At 37.0% G+C, this 26,135-nt stretch overlaps 1 protein-coding gene across 2 annotated transcripts in view; it reads left to right on the top strand.

Moving 5' to 3' along the window:
- The window catches only part of LOC150106497 (uncharacterized), a 553,742-nt gene that overhangs the window by 355,834 nt on the left and 171,773 nt on the right, over positions 1-26,135 (top strand). For both annotated transcript variants that reach the window (XM_090393159.1, XM_090393158.1), the window contains one exon: positions 16,016-16,219. In XM_090393159.1, coding sequence (XP_090249285.1) covers positions 16,016-16,219 — 204 coding nt within the window. The remainder of the gene's footprint in view (positions 1-16,015; positions 16,220-26,135) is intronic.

The raw sequence follows: 26,135 nt of genomic DNA, 5'->3' as shown, positions 1-26,135 counted from the left end.
AGCTCATCAACTCACTTGGTTGTTGAAAAATACCTTGACGAGCAGAGAAAAACAAGTTATTGTACCTCTGTACCGAGCCCTGATAAGACCTCATCTCGACTACTGTGCCCAGATTTGGTCACCTCGGTTCCTTCTTGATGGGGAGGAGGTTGAGAGGATCCAGAGGCGAGTGACTAAGATGATAGCAGGTCTATGGAATGAACCATATGAGAACAGGTTGAAGATTTGTGGGTTGCAGAAACTAGTTGATAGGCGAAAAAGGGGAGATATGATTGAGACATTCAAATTGCTAAAAACATTCTATAGGATTAATTCAGATGATATTTTTGAGATCAGGACTGGTGGTGGGAGAACTAGGGGACACCCATGGAAGCTGGGCAAGAGCGTGGTTAGCAGGGGTGTTAGAGCTGGGTTCTTTACTTTTAGAGTGGTAAATGAGTGGAATAAGCTGCCAGAGTCTGTTGTGGGTGCTATGACAGTGAGCGAGTTCAAGGCAAGGTATGATAGATACTGTGAGAATGTTGAACAGCTGTGTGAACATGATGTTTAGGGCCTCCCTCGATGAGTCTAAGGACTCCTGGAGTAGCCCGTGGTAATAATAATAATAATAATTCTATTCACCTCTATCTCACACCATACTGCCTCAAAACCACTGGCCCTATTTCCGTCTTGCATCTCTACCTTGTATGGACATAACTCTTTCTCTATCATCAATAGCACTCCCCCTCCCTTTTTACCCCTTCTATCCTCACGAAACATATCATACCCTTCCATCTCTATTCCTGTCCGGATGTCGTCCTCATCTAACCATGTCTCACTTATTCCGACAATCTTTGGGTGAACAGATGCAATTAGTGCAACTATTTCATCCGCCTTGTTTCGTATACAGGGTGTTCGGGATAAATTTGACATATTTATAATTAATTATATTTTTCCGTAAGTTACATGTATTAACACACACACTTCTCTTCATTTAAAAGTTTGGACCCTTCTTCATTCACATACAAGATGTCAGAAAGGATGGATAGCTGGAACCCACCTGAATCATGGAAGAGAATAACTTGTATCATGATGATTCGTGCCCGCCATCAAAATAAGGATATTACGACTGCTGCCCAATGCTCCCTGAATACAGTAAAAACAATCAGGAATGAACTAGAGACTTGCAATGGTGACTACGAGGATGTAGCAAGAAGAAAGATCCCTAGCAGACGATCTGGTTGCGTTCGTACAGCAGAATTCCTCGCAAATCTGCAGGAACAGGTGTTGAAGAACCCTGGCATTGGAATTCGGGCTTTGTTCGTGGAGTTGCTAACTGTAGTCAAGCCCTGGATAACAAGGGTAGGCAATGGTAGGCCGTATGTATGGCAGCAGGATTCGGCCCCTTGCCACACCTCTGGGAAAAGTCAAAAATGGTTGTCTGAATATTTCTACGACTTCACCAGTCCAAATGTTTGGCCTCCAAACTCCCCAGACCTTAACCCCATGGATTATTTTGTATGGGGCGCAGTTGAAAAAGACACCAATCGCACTTCCAGTAATACAAAAGCCCAGTTAATGGATAAAATTAAAACAGTTTTTGCGGCCCTTCTCAGGGAGACTGTAGCATCAGCTTGTTCGAGGTTCCAAAGCAGAATTGAAGCTGTGATCGATGCTAATGGTGGTTATTTTGAGTAAATCTTGTTGATAGTATTGTAATTAACTCTGCCTGTAATGTTTTTTTGTCAATTCATTAAATTTAATAGATACAAAGAAGATTTTCTTTTTCCTTACGAAACTGTCAAATTTATCCCGAACACCCTGTACTTCTAGCATTGGTATACAAACAAGACAGCTCATTTCTGGGTCTACAGCTAGTTCCACTGATACCACTCACTCTATGTGATCTCTCCATGCTGGACCGGGGCCAGTTCCCTTTCTGCTTCTTCATTTTAGAACACTTTTCAACTTCATCTGTTTCCTCTTGATCCCTGGTCATCCCATTTCTTTCCTGCCTACACATGCTCTCGCCTCCTCTTGGAGCATCCACCTTTCTCACGCTATGTACCCCTGTCCATCCTGAGCCTCCCTGTTTCCGTGCTCCTCTTGCACATCCATTCTCTCATTTTCTATACTCATACCACTCACTTCCCCATTCATTTCCACTTCTTCAATCTCTCCTGCTCTTCCACATCACTCTCCTCTCGATCTGATTCATTCTCTCTCTATTCACTTCTCTACTTTCCAGCAGCAGTCTCTCCAAGCGACTCACACCATAACCACTCAAATGCAGTCCATCGCTAACATATTACTGTGGTCATCTTGTAATTTTGTTGTTTTATCCTCTGTGCTTTTCAGTTAGGGTTTATTAAAAGGAGGTTGTGTTTTGCCAACTTGCTTATATATTATAACAAGGTGATGAATGTATTGGACAACGGAGATGCAATAACGATTTCGTAATTAAGTTTAGGCAAGAAAAATCCCCCACATTAATAATACCAGTAGTGCACAACGTTTAGAGCTGCTCTGTCTCAAACAATTACGCATATATAATTAATTATTCCTAGAATAACTTATCTGAATCAGGAGCTCTTCTTAGGTACATCCACAGTGCTTGGTTCACTAGCGCCCACCAACATTCACAACATACTCCATCACAGCATTCCATACGCTCACCATTTTCCATGTAAAAAATCTTCTTCCTTCCCTTGCCTCTTTGTAGATGTCTATACACAATTTATTGGGGAGTGGGGAGGGCTTTCCATTCTTCTCGCCTTCTGTATCCCTTTTGAATTAATACTGTGAAATCCTCTCAAAAATGTAACTCTAACATAACATCATTTCGTTTGGAGAGTGAAACACTTTTGACATAGTACAAACAAATATGTTGTGCTGAAACTAATGTTACTGAAAGATGCATTATCAAAATGCTGAATAACATAGGCATCAAATGAACAAATGAAGGGATTAAGCACACAAAATCTGGAAGAAGATACTGTGGAGATATATCACAAAATCAATAAGGCTAACAATCAATTTCATGAAGAGTATAAAGAGCAGGCCAGGAAGTTGATTCAACTGCTAAGGACAGCAAAAGTGCAATATAAGCAGAAATTAGCAAATTAGGTCCTAAACACTTCTAGAATATTTTCTTAATATGTAGCAAGAAGGAAGAATGATTATGATAAGATGATGTTAATGGAGGAAGATGGTAGATAGGTAACTGATGCAAAAGACATAGTTGAGGTATCAGCAAACAATTAAGGGTGTTTCATCTTCATCAGTGTGAAATCATAAGAAGCTCAGGTGTATATTAAATAGGAGAAGATGACTTAATTGTGAGTGAGCAGCAGATATGAGGAATTAAATAAACTTGATGTCAATAAGGCAATAGAATTTGATGATATATTGATGACATGAGCCATGTGTTTTAAGGGAATGTTCTGGGGAGTTAGCAGTAGCCTTATCATGTCTGTTTAATAAGAGTCTTACAACAACATAGCCCCCAAGAGAGTAGAAAGAAGATAAAATTGTTCTTCTATCATAAAGGTAATGATAATGCTGCTGCTAAAAATTATAGACCGATGTGTATATCTGGAGTTATGGTTAAAGTATTTAAGGAATTAGTGGAAACTAGGATACATTAATAGGTTGATAACACCAGTATTCTATGTAATTGTCAGCATAGATTTGTTAAAGGGAAGTCTTTTTTTACAAATTTGTTTACGTACTATAACAAGGTGACAAATGCATTGGACAGGGGAGATTCATATACAGTGATATACTTAGATTTTGCAAAACCATTTGATAAGTTGCAACACAACAGGCTGGTAATTAAATTGAAATGGATTTATTGAATAACAGACTAGTGAGTTGGATAGGTATCAGCAAGTTGTATATATTTGGTAATCAGTGATGGGATGCAAAGTATATACTTGGAGGAGAAACTTTGAAGAAGATAGAGGCGATGAGAGATCTAGGAGTGGTGGTATACAAGGACCTGAAGTTCATGCTCTGCATTGCACAGGCTGTGAAGTTATCACATTGGATTGTGGCTGATGCAGAGGACCTTGATATGCAGAAATAGAGGTTATGGTTCTGTTGTATATTGCCTTGATCAAGCCTCATTTGGATTATTGTGCACAGATTTGGTGACCTGGTTTTCTTGGTGATGAGGATATGTTAGAAAGGATCCATAGAAGATTTATTATTATTATTATGTGACACCTCCAGGGAGTCCAAAGGCTCATCGAGGGGAGGGCACCAATCCACAACTATCTCTCTCCACCACTCAATCCACCAACTACAACAAACTGCAGCTACACCCATTTATGAAGATGGTAACTGGCGTTTGGAGTATAGGGTATGAAAACAGACTGAGGGAATTCAATTTGCAAAACGTGATTAGGAAGAGTTGTGGGGAAGAGAGAGAGAGGAGATGTGATTGAGACATTTAAGTAGGTCAGAGGTTATTGGTTTAATATGAAGAAATTTTTCATAGAATAGGGAGAGAACAAAAAGCCATCCCTGGAAACCATATAAGGAGGGTGTGAGCAAAAGAGTGAGGAGAGGTTCTTTGCATGGATGGTTGGTGAGTGGAATACATTACCTGAGAGTGTGGTGAATGTGGATACATTGAATATATTTAAGCCACAGTTTGATGAGCTTTGTGTGTGATAATGCGAACCTCCTGTGATGAGTCTTTGACTCTATGTCTGGTATTAATAATAAGAATTATGTTCATGATTATGGAACAAACATGCAATTCAGAGAGAGAGAGAGTACAAGGCAAATACAACAGCCATTTAACCTATAACAGCAAGTATCACACTATGTCCTAGAGGGATCATATCAATAGATAATCATTTCTGATATTTTATATAGGATGAAAATCTCCCAATCTTTCAGGATAGAAAGGTAATCACCTTGATTTAAATTCACATATGACAGGGCTAGGATACTGTGTTTAGTCTTATTACCATATTGTGTGAGATGTAACTTTTGAAGTTTTAAGGTACTTGGTGTACCTTAAACTAATGTAAACAAGTAGTGATGTTCACTAATCCTTCTGCTCCCAAGGAGGCCTGTTTTTACATGGTATGTTAGTTTATACTCACTCAATCTGGTAAACACCAACTAAAGCAAAAGCTTTTTTTTTTTATCAGTTGGTAAGAGATTACGCTGGTTGGCATGGTGGTTAGTATGCACAGTCTTGCCATAAATACTGTTACAACTTCTGCACACCCCTGCACTGCCCACAGAATTGTGCAAGCCCAATTCTGTTAGTGATGCTATGTGCTGCCAATATTTGCATGTTTATTAGTAAAGAGAGTTGTCTAAATGTGGGGGTTAACGTGCAGTGGGCAGATTACGAGAATCATGTAGCTGTAATAGCACTTCACGAGATTGGAATGCAGCTGCCTGTTATTTTCAACACACTAAAAACACTCAGGATCAGTAGGATGTTTGTGTATTGGACAATTAACAGTTATAATGATATAGAAGAGATATTTGACTGCCAAAGAACAGGTTGACCATGCTGATTTAGGATACAACAGCTTGTGAAGGAACACCTCTGCCATAATCCTGTGAGAAACACAGAAAGTAATGTCGTGAGAGAGAGAAATGATTCGCAGAGAACAATGTCATGTGTACTAACAGATGACCTGAGGGCGAGAGTCTATCACTGTCCTACTGACCACTTCCTAACACCATAACTTATGCGGCAGAGGGTGATAAAATCAAAGGCACTTTTCTAGCAGTATGCAAACAACAGACACAGGGATATGCTCTTCACAGCTGAGAAAATTTTCACCATTGAAGAGTCATTTAACTGCCAAAATGATTAATCAAGTATATGTCCTGGATGGTCACACAGCACATACCATAGCACTCAGGATTCAGATAGGTCATCACCCTGCATCAGTGATGGTTTAGTAGGCGGTGAAGTATCGGGGGGGGGGGGGGGGGGAGGTATCTAAGTGATACCTTCAGGGACTGTACCTGCAGTACAGTCCCTGAACAACAACTTGTTTCACAGTAAGCATTGTAGGGTTTATCCCCTGCACACAAAAGTGTGGACCATACAACAGTGGTTGGAGACGAATATGCCTGACCACATATCACCATCTGATTAGCTGTCCGGAATTGCCAGTCTGAATCTGTTGGATTTTAAATTGTGGTCAGAGTTTTGATAGAGTATCCTGCAAGAAATGACAACCTATCATCACCAGCATGAAGGTGGATTTGGATCAAGCAGAGTTGGTGTTTCCTTTGGATCTTGTTTGTACTGCCATCAATATGTGGCCTCACAGACTTTGGCCATACTTGAAGGCAAAAGGGGAACATTTAGAATACATTATGAAAATTATGGATAATATAACTACCGGAGAGTAAAGCTTTAGTTTAATATAAACCAAAATATACACTCTACGTTTCGACCTCCACATTAAGGTCATCTTCTGGAGTATACTTATATATACAAAGAAACAAGCTGCACTACAATCTACATGGCATACTAAAGTTATTAATCAACCGTTAAAACTATGCCTGACCTCTGGTGCTTAAAAAAAAAATCTTACTACATCAAAGCTAGAGTCCTGTTATTATTATTATTATCTATTAGGTTACAAAGTTATTAGGTTATTGCACCTGTAACTTACCTTATATTGGAGAAGGACATGCAATCCCTATCCGTAAAAAAAAAAAAAAAAAAAAAAAAAAAAGAACACAAACAAACATTAAATACAGGTATCCCTTGCTTAATGCACCGAAATTAATTGTGGCAATCCCCTGATATATGCGGTAAAAGTTTTTATTAACGTGCCTTTAAATTTACCATGCAAAAAAACATGCAAACCTCATGACGTGAGCATGATGACATCATTCCTCTCACACAGCCATACTCCCAGAGCCTGAGTGCCAGCCAGTTACTTCACTACCAGCATTGAGTGGGTGTATTACAAGCTTCAGTTGTTCTGCTGTACATATTTACAAATTATGTTCTTCGTAAATTTTACAGCCCATTAATCATGTCGAAGAATAAGAGCAATCCCACAACCAGGTCATTAAGTGAAAAAAAGAAGAGGAAAGTAATTACCTTAGATACAAAACGTGGTGAAAGTAAAAGTAAGATCGGAAGTGAATTTGGTTTTACGGGTCTACAATACGGACTATTTTATCCAAAGTTATCCAAATTTTTATATAAAAGTTATCCAAAAACATTATATAATTTTATCCAAAATTATATAATGGTTGAAATGGAAGATCTGTTGATTATTTGGCTGGGAGACTGCAATCAAAAGAGAATTCCAATTAGTGCCTTTAATATCACGGCCAAAGCTCTAAGCCTGTTTTCAAGACTTAGAGACTAAATATAAAGAAGACATTTCAAAATTCACAGCTAGCAAAGGCTGGCTTGAAAATTTTAAATCTAGGGCTGGACTAAAGAATGTGAAAATAACAGGTGAAGCTGCAAGTGCTGGTGAAGATGCTGCATCCACATTTCCTGCTGAGCTGCAGAAAATTATCGAAGAAAATGATTATGATTACTGCCAAATGTTCAGTGTAGAAGAAACTGGCCTCTATTGGAAAAAAATGGCATCTAGAACTTTTATATCAAAAAAAAGAACCAGCGCAGCCTTGCTATAAAGTATCAAAAGATTGCTTAACTGTTATGCTTGGAAGGAATGCTAATGGAAATTTTAAATTTAAGCCGCTGCTTGTCTGTCGAACTCGGAACCCAAGGAATTTAAAAGGATATAACAAGAACTCTTTACCTGTAATTTGGCAGGTGAATCAGAAGGCTTGGGTTACCCAAAGTCTATTCAAAGATTGGTTTAAGTCTTATTTTTGCCCAGCAGTTGAAGCTTATTGCAAGAGAAATAACTTAGCTTTCAAAGCTCTTTTGCTTTTAGATAACGCACCTGGTCATCTTAATGATCTGTGTGAGAATGTGAAAGTTTTATTTTTCCCACCAAATACGACATCATTGCTACAACCTATGGAAATGAGCTTCATTGCAACTTTCAAAGCCTATTTTCTTAAAAAGACATTCTCAAAGGCAGTAGAAACAACAACGGGAGAAAATGCGATTACGCTCCAAGAATTCTGGAAAAAATTTAACATTAAACACTCATAGAAGGGTTTTCCCCCCCCCAGTTTATCTGGGGTTTTTCATCCTGCAAAGTAGGCAAACCGGCCGTGAACACACACGGATCTATAGCCATAAATACTTAATCCCCCCCATAAGGGGGCTCAACTCACCCCAATAGGGATGGGGGGGAAAGGGAGGAAACTCCATATGAATAAATAAATAAATTATCAATGTGTGAATTGTTATACCATTAAACACTCAATTGAAAACATTCATGACTTGTGGGAGCAAGTGTCTTCTAGCTGCATGAAAGCTGTTTGGAAAAACCTTTTGCCAGAATGTGCTAATGACTTAGGTCATTTTCAAAATCCTGTGAACAACATGGTCGAAGAAATCATTGCAATTGGTGAAGACATTGGTTTTGATGGTGTTGATGCAGAAGATGTTAAAGAATTATTGAATTCAAATTCAAAAGATTTCAGTGACAGTGAACTTCTTGAAATTGAACAACAACGCACATATGAAGACAACAAACAAATGGAATGTGAAGATGAGGTTCCAAAAGAGATAATAGTCAAAGAACTGGATGGAATATTTCGCAGTTTAGAATCGCTTAAGCAGCAAGTAATGGATATGTATCCAGATGTTAATCGAAGAATGCTTGTGTGCCGAGGTCTAGAGAGTCATTTTGCTTCTTATCATAGAATTTATGTTGATAAGAAAAAAAAACTAAAACTGTTCAAACGACTCTTGATAACTTCTTTTGATAAAAAAATTGCAGTAACTAATGTAGGAACAAGTATTTATTAAACATTTACTTTGCATTCAGTTTTTATCTTTCCTAAAAGAGTACCATATAAAACGAACTATTAATACTGTAATCGAGCATGGACGAATTGTACTTTTTACCATTGATTATTAGATTTGATTTACGCGATTTTGATATATGTGGTAACATTGAGGGATTTATTAACTGCGTTAATCGAGGGATACCTGTATAATAATTTTGGTAAAGCAGGCCTATCAGATCACAATCTTAACACCCTACATTGAATTGATTAGAAAAGTACTTGTTCTCTGCATCACACAAAAACTTGGTATGAATGGAAATTTAAAGAAGCCTGTGAATTTACCCTAATCTTAATAATAATGGGGGCTTAAAAATCCTAAGAATTTGGATGGTACACATTCAGCCCACTTAGTTTCCAGCAAACCCTGACTTTAGGACTCTAAGCAATATTTCATTTTTTTATTGTTCACTATCCATACCAGTTGCAATTTATATGTATACTTATATAAGTAATTTTAATTTCTGTTATTTTTTATTTATTATTTTCTGTATGAACATGTTACTCTCCAGCTTAATTTAACTTTGTAACCTAATAGATAATGATAATAACAGGACTCTAGCTTTGATGTAGTGAGGTTATTTTTTGACCAGAGGTCAGGCACGACTGATTAATAACTTTAGCATGCCATGTAGATTGTAGTGCAGCTTGTTTCTTTGTACGTATACTTATTCTCCAGTGGATGAATTTATTGTGAAGGTCGAAACGCTGAGTGTATATTTTGGTTTCTATTAAACTAAAGTTTTACTCTAATATGGTAGATGTATCCATAATTTTCATAATGTGTTCTGATCACCATGTAAGCATGAAAGAAAAGGACATTTAGAACATAGAGTGCTGCTATATGCACGTTACACATGTGGTTTGTATGCAATGAAAGCTGTAAATGATTTACTGATAGATTAAAGGTTTATTCACTGTTCAAGTTGTAACATTATGCTCTTAAACTAACAGGTCACGGGTTCAAATCCTGCCATGGGCATAAATGTTTGTGATTATCTTTAGGATGAATGTCATTACCTGGTGTGAGACCACTGCCCTGCTTATTGGAGGCCTGAAGTGGCTTGAAAAAGTTCCATGTTTTGTCTCTAGAGCAGTTTCTGGAGTATGTAAAATAAATAAATAAATTATAAAAATTAATAAAAAATAGAATAAAAAATCCTTATCCCACTCATGGAACTAATGTACCATAGGCTTACAACCTTCTGTGGGTGGAATCAACATAAAAAAAGCATTTTGTTGATTAAAAAATATGTGAGTATTAGATGAAACTTCTTAGATTCTGCCAGTAGGTTTAGAAATGCCTGAAATGTATGGGATTGGATCTCTACATTCTATTGCAATATCCTTGGGTGTAAAATTATAAGAATATATTATCTATTTCTAATCTGTCTCTGAAGATAGCCTCTGGACTATTTCCAGAGTTCTTGATTACAATGGAAACAAGATTAATAAAATTGCAAATATTAGTCAATGTGTTGTCTAAAAAGGATTTAATACAGTGATGCAATCATAGTAACAGTGTGTTATGTACCATCTTCAAAACACTGGTAGTATGCCTTCTGATTCTCATCTCCATCACTCCTGGGTCCTGAGTCTCATCCACCTCATACAGTACAGTACATATCCACCAAAAATATATTTAAGCCACAAATTATTTAAAAATTCCTGAAAGGACTTGGCATCAGTACCAGTAATTATAATTCCCTTATCATTATTAAATAAGTTACAGTATAGTAACTGAGATTTCTTGTAAATTGACAGGGATATTCAGTTGTTTGCTAATGATGCAAAGTTGAGAAGTATTAAAAGAAGCAGCACTGATAATATGATTAAAAATGTGTATTATTCATACATCCAGTCTTCTAGGAATGCATATGAGTAATGCAAGTAATCGGACTTACATCATCAGGGTTACAAAATTTGTTTATCTGTCAAATACCTTCATTAAGTCCAAAAAAAAATCACTGTAAGATATACCTTATCCATTAAATAATAAATTACATGATAACCACAGTAAAGATTATACCTCATCCATTATATATGTTACATATTCATCAAATAAAAAGTACATTGTAAAAAGAGCATCACTAGCTTTCCTTCATCAGTCTAGGCTTCAACAGCCATATGAGTCCTGCTTGTCAGTTCAGCCCCATATTCTATTTTTTTTACACTCCCACTCACGAACTGCTGTAAGCCTATGGTACATTAATACCATATGTGAACTATGGATATTATTATTATTACCCAAGATCCCATGGAGTCAAAGACTCATCTAGGAGGTCCTTTTATCAAACACACAGCTCATCATACCGTGCTTTAAACACACTCAAATTCTCTGCAGACACCACACTCTCAGGCAAGACATTCCAATCATTCACAACTCTGCATGAAAAAAACCTGCTTCTCACTCCCTCTACTCACACCCTCCTTATACGGCTTCCAGGGATGACCTTTGGTTCTCCCCTGATCTCCCACTATTTTCTGTAGAACCTCTCCAGCATTGATCCTATGACAACCTGTTAATAACTTGTAGATCTCTATCATATCTCCCCTCCTCCTCCTGCCCACCAGACTCTGCAAATTACATCTTCTCAATCTTTCTTCATACTCGACATTCCACAGGTTAGAAACTACCTTAGTCAGTTGCCTCTGGATTCTCTCCAACATATTTTCATCCTTCTGAAAACCAGATGACCAAATCTGGGCACAATAGTCCATGTGTGCCTAATCAAAGCTTTATATAAGGGAATAAGAATCTCCCTACTTCTACAAGTCAGTGTCCGCTGCATCATTCCCAGAAGCCCTTGTGCTGTCTTCACAATTTTGGCTATGTGTGTCCCCTAAATTTCAGATCCTTATCCACTATAACCCCAAGATCTTTTATTTTCTCCACCTCCGACAACATATCCTCACCAAGCATAAATTCTGCATCCCATTTTTGTTTTCCATATTTTAAAACCTTATATTTTGCAACATTGAACTCTCATCCCCATTTCTGTTCCCAATCACTCAATTTATTCAAGTATTCTTGTAAGGCCTAAGATCTTCACTACTCTTTATGGTTTGTCCCAACTTTGCATCATCTGCAAACAACTGAATATCGCCATCCAAATATTCACCAATATTATTAATATACAAGTTAAACAGCAATGACCCTAAAACAGACCCCTGAGGCACACACACACTAGTAACTTCCCTTTTCCTGGATATTGTTCCCCCATACACAACTTGTTGATACCTATCAGATAGCCAGTGTCCAACCCAATGCACCAATCTAATATCCAATCCCATCCACTCCAGTTTGACTATCAATTTATCATGCAGTAATCTATCAAAAGGCTTTGCAAAATCTAAGTATATTACTGGGTATCCTTCTCCTCTGTCCATGGAAGTGGTCACCTTATTGTAATAAGTAAGTAGATTACTAAAATATGACCTCTCTTTAGCAAATCCATGCTGTCCATCAAAGATAATACCATTGTTGATCTCTTTTCCAGCTAATTCCTCATTCCATGCTACACCTGCAAGATGTCTCCTGAGCTCTTCATAATCCCCCCCCCCCCCCCTTGTAGTTCCACATATACCCTTTTCTTACAGAGATCCTCATACTTTTTTTACTATATTAATTTTATAATGTTATATTATATTAATTTTATAATATTAGTGTATAATGTTTTGGATTTTATTATTATCATCCCAAGTCCCATGGAGTCACAGACTCATCCAGTAGGACCCTTTTGTCATATACACACAGCTCATCATATCATGCATCAAACACATTCAAATTTTGTACAGACACTACACTCTCAGGCAGTACATTCCAATCATTCACAACTCTTTATGCAAAAATTTTGCTTTTCACACCCTCCTTATACAGCTTCCAGGAATAACCTCTTGTTCTCCCCCATTCTCCCACCATTTTATGAATTCAACATTAATCCTATAACAACCTCTTACCAACTTGTATGTCTATCATATCACCCCTCTTCCTCCTATCCACTAGACTCTGCAAATTGCATTGTCCAAGCCTTTCTTCATATTCAATATTTCAGAGATCAGAAACTATTTTAGTCAATTATCTCTGAACCCTCTCCAACATCTCTTCATCCATTTGAAAACCAGATGACCAAATCTGTGTGCAATAGTCCTAAAAATGTGACCTAATCAGTGAAACAAGAATCTCTTTACTTCCATAAGTTGGTGTCCTCTGCATCATTGCCAGAATTTGTTGTGTTGTCCTGAAAATTTTGGCAATATGTCCTCTAAATTTGATATCTTTCTCTGCCATCAACCCAAGATCTCTTATTTCTCCCAACTCCAACAGTATATCTCCACCAAGAGTAAATTCTTCATCCCACCTTTCTTTTCCAAATTTTAAAACTTTACATTTTGCAACATTGAACTGGTATTCTCACTCCTGTGCCTATTCACTCAGTCTATTCAAGTCTTCTGGTAAAGCTGCAGCATCTGCTCTACTCCTTATAGTTTGTCCCAACCTTGCATCATGTGTAAACAGCTATATATTCCCATTCAAATCTTCCTAATATCATTAACAAACAGGTTATACAGCAATGGCTCTAAAACAGACCCTTGAGTTCCTACACCAGTAGGAACTTTCCTTTTCTGGGATATTGCTTCCCTACTTGTTGATATCTATCAGACAGCCAATCTCCAATCCAATGCACTAGTCTAATATCCAACCATGTATAGGAAGATTCTGAATCCTTAAAATTTGCCAGTCTTGTATTGTCTTCTGAAAATTCTGCCCTGGAAATATGATATGGTTTTACCCACTTTGCATCTTTGCATTTTCAATAAGCAAGGCATAAGGCACTGCTACTTCCTCTGACTAATCGAAATCATATATCTAGAGGATCTAGATGTCATTTCTTCTTGCTAAGAAGATAATACTTTTTTTTGTTTAACAATAATAATAATAATAATAATAATATTATTATTATTATTATTATTATTATTATTCTAGTCTCTGCAGAGTTCCTTTTCTTAGAAATTGGTAATATCAGGAAGATAGGGTTAACGATTTAATGTCTGGAAATGGGAAATTTGGTCACGAACACCACTATTTATGATGTATTAGAGGTTAAAGAATGACACGTATAAATAATACTATTTCCATTCTAAGTAAACAATCATTGAATTTTAATTAATCAAGCATATATGTATTTTAATGTCATCTGTCTGTGTGGGAGATATTGGATGGACTCTTTCGTTCAGAATCTGAAAACTATATCTATAATAAACAGATCCTAAACCAATCAGTCTAAAACCTACACATGGAGTGAGGTTAGAAGTTGTATTTGTAAACCACTAATAAGATAGAAACATGTAACATACTATAGTAGTAATGTCAATGCACTTCACTGCTGAGTCCCAATTTGCTCTTTTGTATCCACATTATTGTGCAGAGATGACCACATGTATCAGCAGATGCCATGCCTCACCACTTCTTAACTAAAGGTGTTACTGTTCCTATACAGAGATCTAAGAATGTGTTTCTTTATCTGACATAGCATGTAGATCAGGTAGAAAACATATCATATTTACAGAATTCATTACACTTTGTTTCACAGCCTTAGTTGGTTTGCCATAATCTAAAGCAATGTTTATTGGTTTTAATTTTAACTGTGTTTCATGGAACCCTATGACTGCAAGAAAATTTGTACAGATTCCCCAGAGCATCAGTTATTTATGACGTACTAGATAGTAGTGTCTGAAAAACTCTTCGGTAGATGGGCAAAATGTTCATTAAATTATTTTTAGAAAAGCTATGTTACTTTATTATTCATAACATTATGTATTGTATGTTTTCTTGGTTAAAATATTAGTAATGGTTCATTATCATTTTTCATAAAAATTATCAGAAGGATAATTTTTATGAAAATTTTCATAAGGGATTTTCATTTGAAATTTATAATTGCAAAAAATAAATATTTTTATGTAGGTTCCGCAGGCTCAAAAATTTTAAGAAACACTGTAAACAACCTACTATTTCTCACTTCTACTACACAAACTTTAGGAAATATTAGTAATGGTATAGGGAATGTTTATATGGCATGGATCAACTCAATCAGTATCTCTTCAAATATAAAAAAATGCTGTGATGTGTTTACACACAAACGATATTTCAGCTCACGCTTACAGGCAAATCTCTTATTACAAACTTTCAAGATACGAACAATTTATACTTATGAATGCTACACAGGCTAATAAATTGTGACCCCTATTCATTTAACAAACACAGCTGGTGCGAATACATTAATAACTTAAATGATAAATTTAACAATTCATCTTATGAAAAAAAACAATTCAACTTGTAAACATTCAACTTACAAGCACATTTCAAGGAGTGCATTATGGTCATAAGTTGGGACTCACCTGTATTAATAAGGATGACTAGGTGCATTAGGTGATGCACCTAGCCAACCTTATTAATCTGTCATTGACTTGAAAAACATAAAACATGGGATGAACCACATTTTCTCTCTCCCTGGCTCAAAAATCTCAACTCATTGAGAATTTGAGGATATTCTGCTGGCCTGGTTGGTCTGGTGGTTAGCGTATCTGCCCTCCAGCCAAAAGGCTGCGGGTTTGAATCCTGCTATGGGCATGGATGTTTGTGACTGTTTGTGGAAATACTAAGTGGTGGTGGTGGTAGGTGGTATATGGCATTGGTGTAGTTGCGGTTAGTTGTAGTTGGTGAAGAGTTGTAGGGTAGGTGCCCTCCCTCGATGAGTCTTATTATTATTATTAATAATAATATTAATATTATTATCTAATAATAATAATAATATTAGAATCTAGTATATTGGCACAGTTCCACTACCTTTATTACTGAAGGTCCTAGAAGCACTGTTACTATGGATGTGATTTCAAATTACCCAATTAAGACACTAGTAGAATCATGCTACACTGAAGTTATCTGATACTTTGTCATATGAGATCTTGCATATACCAAGGTAATGGTTATCCAAGGAATATATTTTTTTCTTAAAAATTGTCAGTAAGGTTCATATTTTTATTGCAAATGACTTTATCACTGATATATATTCTCTTTCTTTCCCCCCTCCAGAGACTATCCAAACTTTCAGAACAGCTTTCACAGAACAGATTAGAAGATGTCAATTTATCTCACCCATTGCAAGTGGAAGAATATATTGGTCGTCTCCTTGAGGTTCTTGAAGATACACAGAAATTGTTACTATGCAGTGATGGACAAGAGATAAGTAAAGAGATATTACAAGAAAAGATGTATGTGCTGGAAAAAATCAGAGAGGTATAGGTGAATTGAAAATATTCAGTAATAATAATTTATTTATTCATTTTTTAGAATATTTATCCCTGAATATATTATTTTACTCAAGCTTTGATATTCACCTTGATATTCATTGAAGTTGCCAAAAAAAAAAAAAAAAAAGATATTTACTTGATGAAAACTCTTTTGATCTACATATTGTGATCAGTCAAGGCAGTGCTCACAAAACAGGATAGCTGTAAACTTGAACATTGCTATAAAAATATTTGTTTAGTCACCACCCTTCAAAGAGAAAATGGTGGGTATATTTCATGTATCCACTACTCTTCATATCAAAAATCTCATTTGATCCTCCCTCCTTTATGTAACATCCAAGGATGAGATGGCCCTTTGTCCTTTCCAATGGTGCTATTCTTATGAACATTTCTTCAGTGTCTATTTGGTAAACACCTCTAAAAAAACTTATAGAAATATGATTGATATCTGAATCATATCACTCCTCCTACTACTACTCCCATCTCTGCAGAATATATTTCTTCAGTGTATCCCCATAGTCAGCTAAAAGGTATGAAGGAAGAAGTCGCTGTAGGAAGGCTACAAAAGCAGATAAGAAATCTGCCTTTGTACTCTTATCCATTCTTTGATGAATACTAGCTTATTCATCTTTGATGAAATGATAACTGTAAAATCCATGAATAAGAACACATATTTACAGTAAAGAAATTTAATTAAAATTAAAAATTAGATACTGATATTTTGGCTGAAGTTTCTTAAACTAACATCAGTTTTAATGAATGCATAATCGAAAATTCAGAAACAACAATGCAAGTGCATAGAGAATTGCATCTTTCCTTGTATAGATGCAAGAGCACTAGATGAAAATTATTGAACTATTAGGATCTTTTCTCTCTCTGCGCGCACACACACGCACACACACACACGCACGCACACGCGCACACACACACACACACAATGGAGAGAGAGAAATTAAGAAATACAGTTTTTAATGACTTCCCATATTTTTGGCATAGAACTTAAGCATTTTATTTCAAAAAGTGATCCAATTTAATACAAGTAGTTTGAGTGTGCTGAGAAAAGTGGTTTAAACAGTGTATAGTGTAGTTTTTTTTCATATTATTGTGCTTCATTTTTTTTCCTTTCATGCTGGATATAAGTAGTTTTCAGTAGTGCTTGTTGTTGTTGTCATTTTGTTCATTTGTGTTCCTACTGCTTTTGCTTTCTGAAAATGGCATCCTGTAAAGAAGGCACATCTGCATGAAAAGTGAAATAAAGCATCTGGAGGATGAGGTTAAACATCTGTAGAACAGATTGGCTAATGAAAATGAGAAGGAGCCAGTTATTAGGAATAAAAAGTCAAAGGAAAATCATATAGCTTTGTATGGTGACTGGTGACTCAATCATTACAGGTGTGATGAATAATAAAGTGCATAAAACATGTTTTCCAGGTGTAACATAGGCACAAATCATCAGCCTCTCCAGTATCTTGACTACACCTGCAGATATACAAAGAAGTCTGTAATTGGAAACTTCTCTCCTAGAACCATGTTTTTGAAGTGCTACTATTTTGCCTTCTTTCCACTCCTTAGGAACCTTCCATACTGTAAGACCTTCATTAAATAACCAGATCAAGCTAACTGATAAACATTCTTTAAAAATATGTGGTGATATATCATCCCTTCTTGCAGCCTTATTAACATCTTACCCAATCAGAACCTGATACACTGCTGATTCTTTCACTATTAATTTCCCCTAATACTTGCCTTCCCTCTACATATAGCACAGCATTATTTACACCAGTGTGATATACATTAATGAAGTGCTCATTCAACAATTCCACTATATCCTTTGCAATGGTCATTCTTTCTTTTTTTATCGTGCTCCACCTTCCTATCCTGCACTTTATGCTCCATATAGATCTGATCACCATCAACTGTCTTGTACCTCCTCTATAACAATTTCATTTCATTGTTCATATATTTCACTCCTACTATATTTACTCACTTAAAACTTGGTATGCAGTTATACATTGCTTGCGTCAGATACTGCCTTATGAATTTCTATGTGCCGTCAACATCTTTTCTGGATATCTGATCTACCGAACGTATTGATGCTAGTTGACTACAGAGCGTCCCATATTCACTCACCTTATACTTCCACATATATTCATTTTTGACAGTAACCTTTTCTTGTTACACCACTTGCCAAACTGGTACATCACTCTCTCATCAACTGGCAGAAGTGTTAGTACATCATTAATAACATCTTGTGAATTATCACTAAATCTAACACTCTAAAAACCTCTCGTTCTTCAATCACATGCTGCCAGAAATTCAACAAACTCATTCTCCTTGGTTCTGTACACTGTCTTCTCCTTCCCATCTATATTCCTGTGGTTAAAATCAGCCATCAGGATCACCTTCTTTTTTTTTTTTTTACATGCCCAACCAGTTTGCCTAAACATTTCACAATCTGTATTCTCTTACATTTCCTGGTCTATATTGAAGGAAGTAATAGCAGACCGCATACATAGTCAGGAGAATAAATCGAGTGGAAGTGAAATGGATGAATACCATCTATTTAATAATACCAGGTATACCATCCTTGTAGATTAAGCTTGGATCTACAAAAAAAAAAAAAGGATTTGTGGAGGGAATCAAGGAGAAAGATGATCAGCAGGCACATGAGCAGTACGAAGCACAGGCAAGAAGGGTAATCAGTGTGGTAAGAAAGGCAAATGCAGAATATGGAAAGAAATTAGCAGTGTGCATTCCAAAGATAATTCCAAAGAGTTCTTTCAGTATGTTGCAAGAGCCGATCTAGTTGGCTGAGTGGTTAGCTTATCTGCTTTCCAGCCAAAAGGCTGCGAGTTCGATTCCTGCCATGTGCATTTCTGAATGTTTGTGATTGTCTGTGAAAATACTAGTGGTGGGGGATGGTTGATGGCATTGGTGTAGTTGTGGTTCATTGCAGTTGGTAGATTGAGTGGTGAAGACAGAGAATTGCAAGTGCCCTCCCTGGAGGTGTTACGTGATAATAATGATGTTTATGACAGAATGATTTTAATCCTTTCTTTTAAGCTTACACGGTGATCCGAATGCATTTTTGAAAATTATGGAGATAACTACCGTGTTTGAATAAAAACTTTAGTTTAATATAACTAAAATCTACATTCGACGTTTCGACCTTTATGTCAAGGTCATCTTCTGGAGCATACAACTATACACAGAAAACAAGCTACACTACAATCAAACTGGTTTGTTAAAGATACTGACCAACTGCTACAACAATTGTTGGCCTGACCTCTGGTGGAAAAAAAAAAATCATACATCAACGCTAGAGTCCTATTATTAGTGTTATCTGTTGGTTGTAAAAATGTATTGGATGCAGCAACAAGTATCTATCTATATACATATATTAACATCATGGTTATACCTTTACATTCCAGCCAGTTGGTATGGAATGGTTTCTAATACTAGTTGAAGATTGGCTAGAGTCCTGACTTATGCTGGATCTTATATATTAGGTAGGCTGAATGTGTGCCATCCAGATCCTTGGAATTTTCATGCCTTCTTTGTTGTTGATATTTGGGTGGTTTATCAGGATTTCGCAGGCTTCCTTAAATTTCCTTTCATACTAGGTTTTTGTGTGGTGTAAAGAGCGGGTGCTTTTCCAGTTGATTTGGTGTAAGGTGTTGAGCGCGTGGTCTGAGAGGCCTGCTTCACCATAATGGTTATATTTAATGTGTCTAATGTGTTCTTTCTTGCATATAGGGATTGTCCATCCTGTTTCACCAATGTAAGGTAAGTTACAGGTGCAGCGGATGCAATAGACTCCAGGATGTGCTAATGGGAGGAGAGGATCCTTAGAGGAGTTGAATATGGTTTTAAGTTTAGTGGGTGGTTTAAAGGTGGCATTGAGGTTATAATGTTGTAGGATTCTGTTGATTTTTTCTGATAACCCTTTAATGCATGGTATGGATTCGTTTTTGTTGTTGTTTTACGGAGTATTTTATTAATAGTATTTTTGTTATAGCCATTATTTATGAATGTGTCACTGATGATTTTTAGTTCTTGTTTCAGGGCTTGCTGGTTAGAGCATGTTGTAGCTCTGTTTTTAAGGGCTACAATGACTCCATATTTTTGTGATGGGTGGTGGTATGAATTCGCAATGTATGTATTGGCCAATGTATGTCGGTTTTCGGTAGACCATGAAGGATAGACTGCCTGAAGGAAGACGTGTGACTAGTGTGTCTAGGAATAGGAGCGAATTTTGATTTTAGATTTTGATGGTAAATTGTATGCATTCGTGTTGTTTGTTCAGGTGGCTAAGGAATGTGTTTAGTGTTTGTCGCCCGTGCGGCCAGATTGTGAACACGTTGTCAATGTATCTAAGCCAGACTGTCGGTCTTAGCGTGGCGGAATCAAGAGCCCTTTGCTCAAAGGTTTCCATGTAGAAGTTAGCGATTGTGTGTGTGTGTGTGGGGGGGGATGGTGGTGAGCTCATGGCTGTACCTTCTTTCTGTAGGTAAAATTAGTTTTGCCACACGAAGTAACTGGACTGTAGTACATGGGCAAAGAGGGCCGTAATGTCGGGCAGGAATTTGTTCTGTAATAGGAGAATTGTGTCATTGATGGGGACAATAGTGAAAAGGGCAGAAACATCAAAACTGACTAATAAGTCATCTTTGTCAAGTGTTATGTTTTTAATTTTATTTATAAAGTATTGTGTGTTTTTTATGTAGGAGGGGGAATGACCTACCAACTCCTTGAGTGTTGCTGCTAATTTCTTGGCTAAGTGGTAATTGGGACTGTCTATTCCAATGATTTTTAATGAATGCCAGTTGTAGAGAGGTAACTGAATTAGATGAAACAGTTGAATTACTAAGTGAACGCTTTGCAAGAGCATATCATCCAGGTGGAAATATTGCAATATCGAGAGAGACAAAAGGTTTCTGGCCTGGTTGGCCGAGTGGTTAGTTTATCCGCTTTCAGCCAAAAGGCTGTGGGTTTGAATCCTGCCATGGGCATGGATGTTTGTGATTGTCTGTGAAAATACTAGTGGTAGTGGAGGACAGTAGATGGCATTGGTGTAGATGATGTGGTTTGCTGTAGTTTGGATTCAGTGGTGGAGATGGAGAGTTGTAGAGTAAGTGCCCTTCCTCTATGAATCTTTGGACACCTTGGAGGTGTCACATAATAATATGGAAACTGAGGTAAATGAACTGGAGGTGCATAGCATATTACAGAACCTCAATATGAATTCAGTTATGGGTTTAGATAGTATACCAAGTTTTATGAGAAGGTGCTAGGGAATTGGCATCACCTTTGACCATGTTATTTAATCTATGTCTCAGCTCAGGGTTAGTCCCGAGGGGATGAAAAGTAGTTCCATTGCATAAAGGAGGCTCCAAAACTGATGTAGAAAATTACTAGCTGACAGCATATCAGGAGTTGTCAAGGTATTGGAGAAGTTGGTCAGAGCAAAATACAGAAATGGGATACTGTATTGGGGGACAACATGGTTTTGTTGTTAGATAGGTTGTGCCTCAGTAACCTGCTCATATTTTATAATACAGTGATAGCTGAGTTGGATAAAGGTAACGGGTTTACAGCAATGCTGCTGGACTTTGCAAAATCTTTCAATAGGATGCTACATTGAATTCTAATCAATAAATTGCAGGTGGAATTACATGATAAAGAATGTAAAGTTGGTAATATAAAGTTGATATAATGTGAATAAGAGGGTGGTTAATGGAGAGATATCAGAGAGTAGTTTATTTAGGAGTAGTCCAGTAGTAGGTCTGTAACTAGTGGCAGAGCTGTGTTCTTGGGCTGATACTATTTAATTTGTACATTAACAATATAGGAAATAATCTGAGAGGAACTATTTAGTTGTTTGCTGATGATGCAAAATTGAGTAGAGCAATAGTTAATACAGATATTGTTAAAATTTTAGAATGAATTGGATAGGCTGGTAGTCTGGATAACGGAGAATGGATGTTAGTTTAATGTGGCAAAGTGTAAGATTATGCATTTTCAGGTGAAAAAATTACCAGCAGTGTACTACATTGATGGAACTGTACTCTAGGAAATTAACAAAACTAGGGATTTGGGGATGTTAGTGGATAGGGTTATAGTTCAGATTGCATATTGCAGAAGTGGCTAGAGCAGCTCATTGAATTATTTGGTTACTGAAGAATACTCTGATGAGCAGAGACAAGCAAATTATTATACCTCTTGTTATTATGCTATGGAGAGAGAGAGACAACATCTTAACTATTGTGCATGGGTCTGTTCACTTTGAGTTTCTTGCAGATGAGGAATTTGACAGGATCCAAAGTCAAGTGGCCAAGATGGTAGCAGGTCTATTGCATGAACCTCATGAGGATAGGTAGAAGATTTGTTGGTTACAGAAATTGGTTGACAGGCAGAGAAGGGATGATATGATTGAGACATACAAATTACTGAAGAGTTTTTACAAAATTAATACAGAGTAAATTTTTCAGAACAGGTCTGGTTGTAGTGGGAGTACTAAAAGCCATCCTTGGAAACTGAAAAAGAATGCAGTTAGCATGGGTGCAAGGACTAAAGGTTTTGCATGGAGAGTGATGAATGAGTGGAATAGGTTGCCAGAGTCTATTGTGGATGCCATGATTGTGAATGAGTACAAAACAAAGTATGATACTATTATTATCCCAAGACCACATGAATTTACAGACTCATCTAGGAGTTCTCTTTTGTCATACACACAGCTCATTATACCATTGCCTTAAACACATTCAAATTCTCTGCAGACACCATGTTCTCAGGCAGTCATTCACAACTCTCCATGCAAAAAACCCACTTCTCACTTCCCTGTTCACCCCCCCCCCTTATATAGCTTCCAGGAATGCTCTCTTGTTCTCCTCCAATCTCCCACCATCTTATGAAATACCTTTTCAACATTAATCCTATAACAACCCCTTACTAATTGGTACACCTCTATCACGTCATCCCTCTTCCTCCTATCCACTAGACTCTGCAAATTGCATAATCTCTACCTTTTTTCATATTCAACATTCCAGAGATCAGAAACTATTTTGGTCAATCATCTCTGGTCCCTCTCCAACATCTCTTCCCCTGTTTTGAAAACCAGACAACTAAATCTGTACACAGTAGCCCATGCATGGCCTAATTAGAGCCTTATATGATGGATCCAGAATCTCCTTATTTCTACATGTCGGTGTTCACTGCATCATTCCCAAAATTCAGTGTGTCGTTCTCACAATCTTGGCATTATGTCCTCTAAATTTCAGATCCTTATCCACCATCACCCCAAGATCTCTTATTTATTCAATCATCAAGAATATATCAATACCAAGAGTAAATTCTACATCTCATCTTTGTTTTCCAAATTTTACAACCTTACATTTTGCAACATTGAACTGGCATCTCCATTCCTGTGTCCATTCACTCAATCTATTTGTCTTCTTGAAAGGTCCCCACAATATCTGCTCTGCTCCTCATAGTTCATCCAAACTTTGCATTATCTGCAAACAACAGAATATCTCCATTCAAATATTCCCCAATATCATTAATATCAGGTTAAACAACAATGGCTCTGAAAGAAATCCCTGAGGCACACCACTAGTGACTCTCCTGAGATATTGCCCCCCCCCCATACTCAACTTGTTGATACTTATCAGACTAGTCTAATATCTAGTCCCATTCACTCTAATTTGACTAACAACTTGTCATGCGATAATCTATCAAAAGCCTTTGCAAAGTCTAAGTATGTTACTGTATATCTATCTCCTGCATCCAATGCTGCTGTCATCTTATTGTAATAAGTAAGCAGATTACTAAAACCTGACCTCCCTTTAGCAAATCTGTGTTGCCCATCAAAGATAATAATATTGTTGTCAACCTATTTCTGGATTCTGATTTGCACCAGTCTTTCCAACACTTTAACCACAACATCTGACATTCAGATTGGCTTATAATTTGATGCATGAGTTCTGTCACCTGCTTTATGAAGCAATATAATCTTGCCTTCCTTTGGAATTGACCCAGTGTAAGACTATTATTAAACAAATATGTCAAGGCATATGTCAACTCCTTGGCACATTCCTTCAGAATAGGCATTGATATATCATCAAGTCCCACAGCCTTATTAATATCAAGCTTGCTTAATTCCGCATATACTGTTTTCTTATTCACAGTTAGTTTCTCCCCCTCATAATTCACTGCTCTCAAACTCTCCATGATGTCACATTCATATGGATGAAAGACCTTTATTAATTGCTCATTAAATATCTCAAATATACCTTGGGATCACTGGTCCTTATATTGTTTTCTCCAATCAGCTCCATCCTACCGTAATCGTTCTTATTTTTGCTGGCTACATATTGAAAGAACTCCATGATTTTTTTTTTCCCCATCTGGTAGCTGTTGCTCATACTGAACTTTTGCTACCCTTACGAACTGAGTCACCCTCCATGCCTGTTCTTTGTATTCTTTATGGAATTGATTATTGCCACTCTTATTTCTCCTCTATAATGCCTTTTTTCTCTGTATTGCATGCTTAATCTTTTCATTCATTCATTTCACGCCTGTCTTATTTAGTTTTCTGACCCTTTAATTTAGACATGTCTTCTACTAGATAGTTCTTGAATATCACCCAAGCAGCACTGATCTCCTTTCCACCCAACTCCTCATTCCATGCTACAGCTCCTAGCTGTCTCCTGAGTTTCTCATAATCACCAGGTGATTATGAGAAACTTGGGAGAAACCACCCAGGTAATCACTTCATGGTCACTCTCACCAACTGGAGGAAGATTGGACACTTCATTTATAATAACAACTGCTGAGATGATCAAATTCCAAAACCCTCAGTCCTTCTGTTACATACTGTCTGAAGTAGTTATCCTTCAAAAACTCAAGAAATTCATTTTCTTTACTTATGGTTATTATGTCATCATCCCAATCTATATTGCTGTAGTTAAACTCCCATAATGATCAACCTTTTCCCCTTTGATTGGCTAATTTGCTTATACATTTTCTAGTCACTACCCTCCACATTACCAGAACTGTAGTAAATCCAACAAAGTATTTCATTCTATTCACCTCTGTCTCACGCCATGCTGCCTCAAAACAATTGCCACTATTTTCCCCTGGCATCTCTACCTCTTTTTCTATCATCAGTATTACTCCACCTTCCTTTTTACTTTTTCTATCTTCATGAAATACATCATACTCTTCCATAACTATTCCTGTCAGGATGTCATCCTTATCCCACCATGTTTCACTTTTGCCAACACTTTTTGGGTGAACAAACTCAATTAATGCAACCATTTCATTTCCTTGTTTCTGATACCTCAGCATTTGTAGCCAAATAACAGCTCATTCATAGATCTATAACAATTTTAACTGATACCACTTATTAGATGTGACTTCTCTATATTTTCTTCGTGCCATTGCTTTTTCTCCTTACTCATCCCAGAACCCTCTTCAAATCTAACTGTTTTCCCTACATCCCAGGTCATCCCTTTTCCTTTTTGTCTACACACACATTCACATCTTCTTGGAGCATCAACCTTTCTTACACTGTGTTCCCCTATCCACCCTGAGTCTCCCCGTTTCCCTGTTTGTCTTGCACACTTGCTCTCACATAAGCACCACTTCAGTCTCTTTCCTTACTCTCCTGCTCTTTCACATCATTTTTACTTGCTCAGATTCATTCTCTGCACTCATTACTGTCCATTTCAGCAGTAGTCTCTCCAAATGATTCACACCAAAACCATTCAAATGCAGTTTCGTCACTCTTATGCAGTTCAATTCTTCATCCAAACTCATTCCACACATTAACAAATGTGTGGAATTCCTTTCTCTTTATGCTCCTTTCTCTTCACACATTTCTGCTAACATATCATTCATAA

This window comes from Typopeltis vanoorti, chromosome 5 (genome assembly GCF_054136105.1).
Source record: "Typopeltis vanoorti isolate ZY-2024b chromosome 5, IOZ_Tvanoo_1.0, whole genome shotgun sequence".
Taxonomy (NCBI): Eukaryota; Metazoa; Arthropoda; class Arachnida; order Uropygi; family Thelyphonidae; genus Typopeltis; species Typopeltis vanoorti.
Note: the sequence above shows the minus strand (reverse complement) of the source record. Positions and strands in the feature narration are given on the sequence as shown.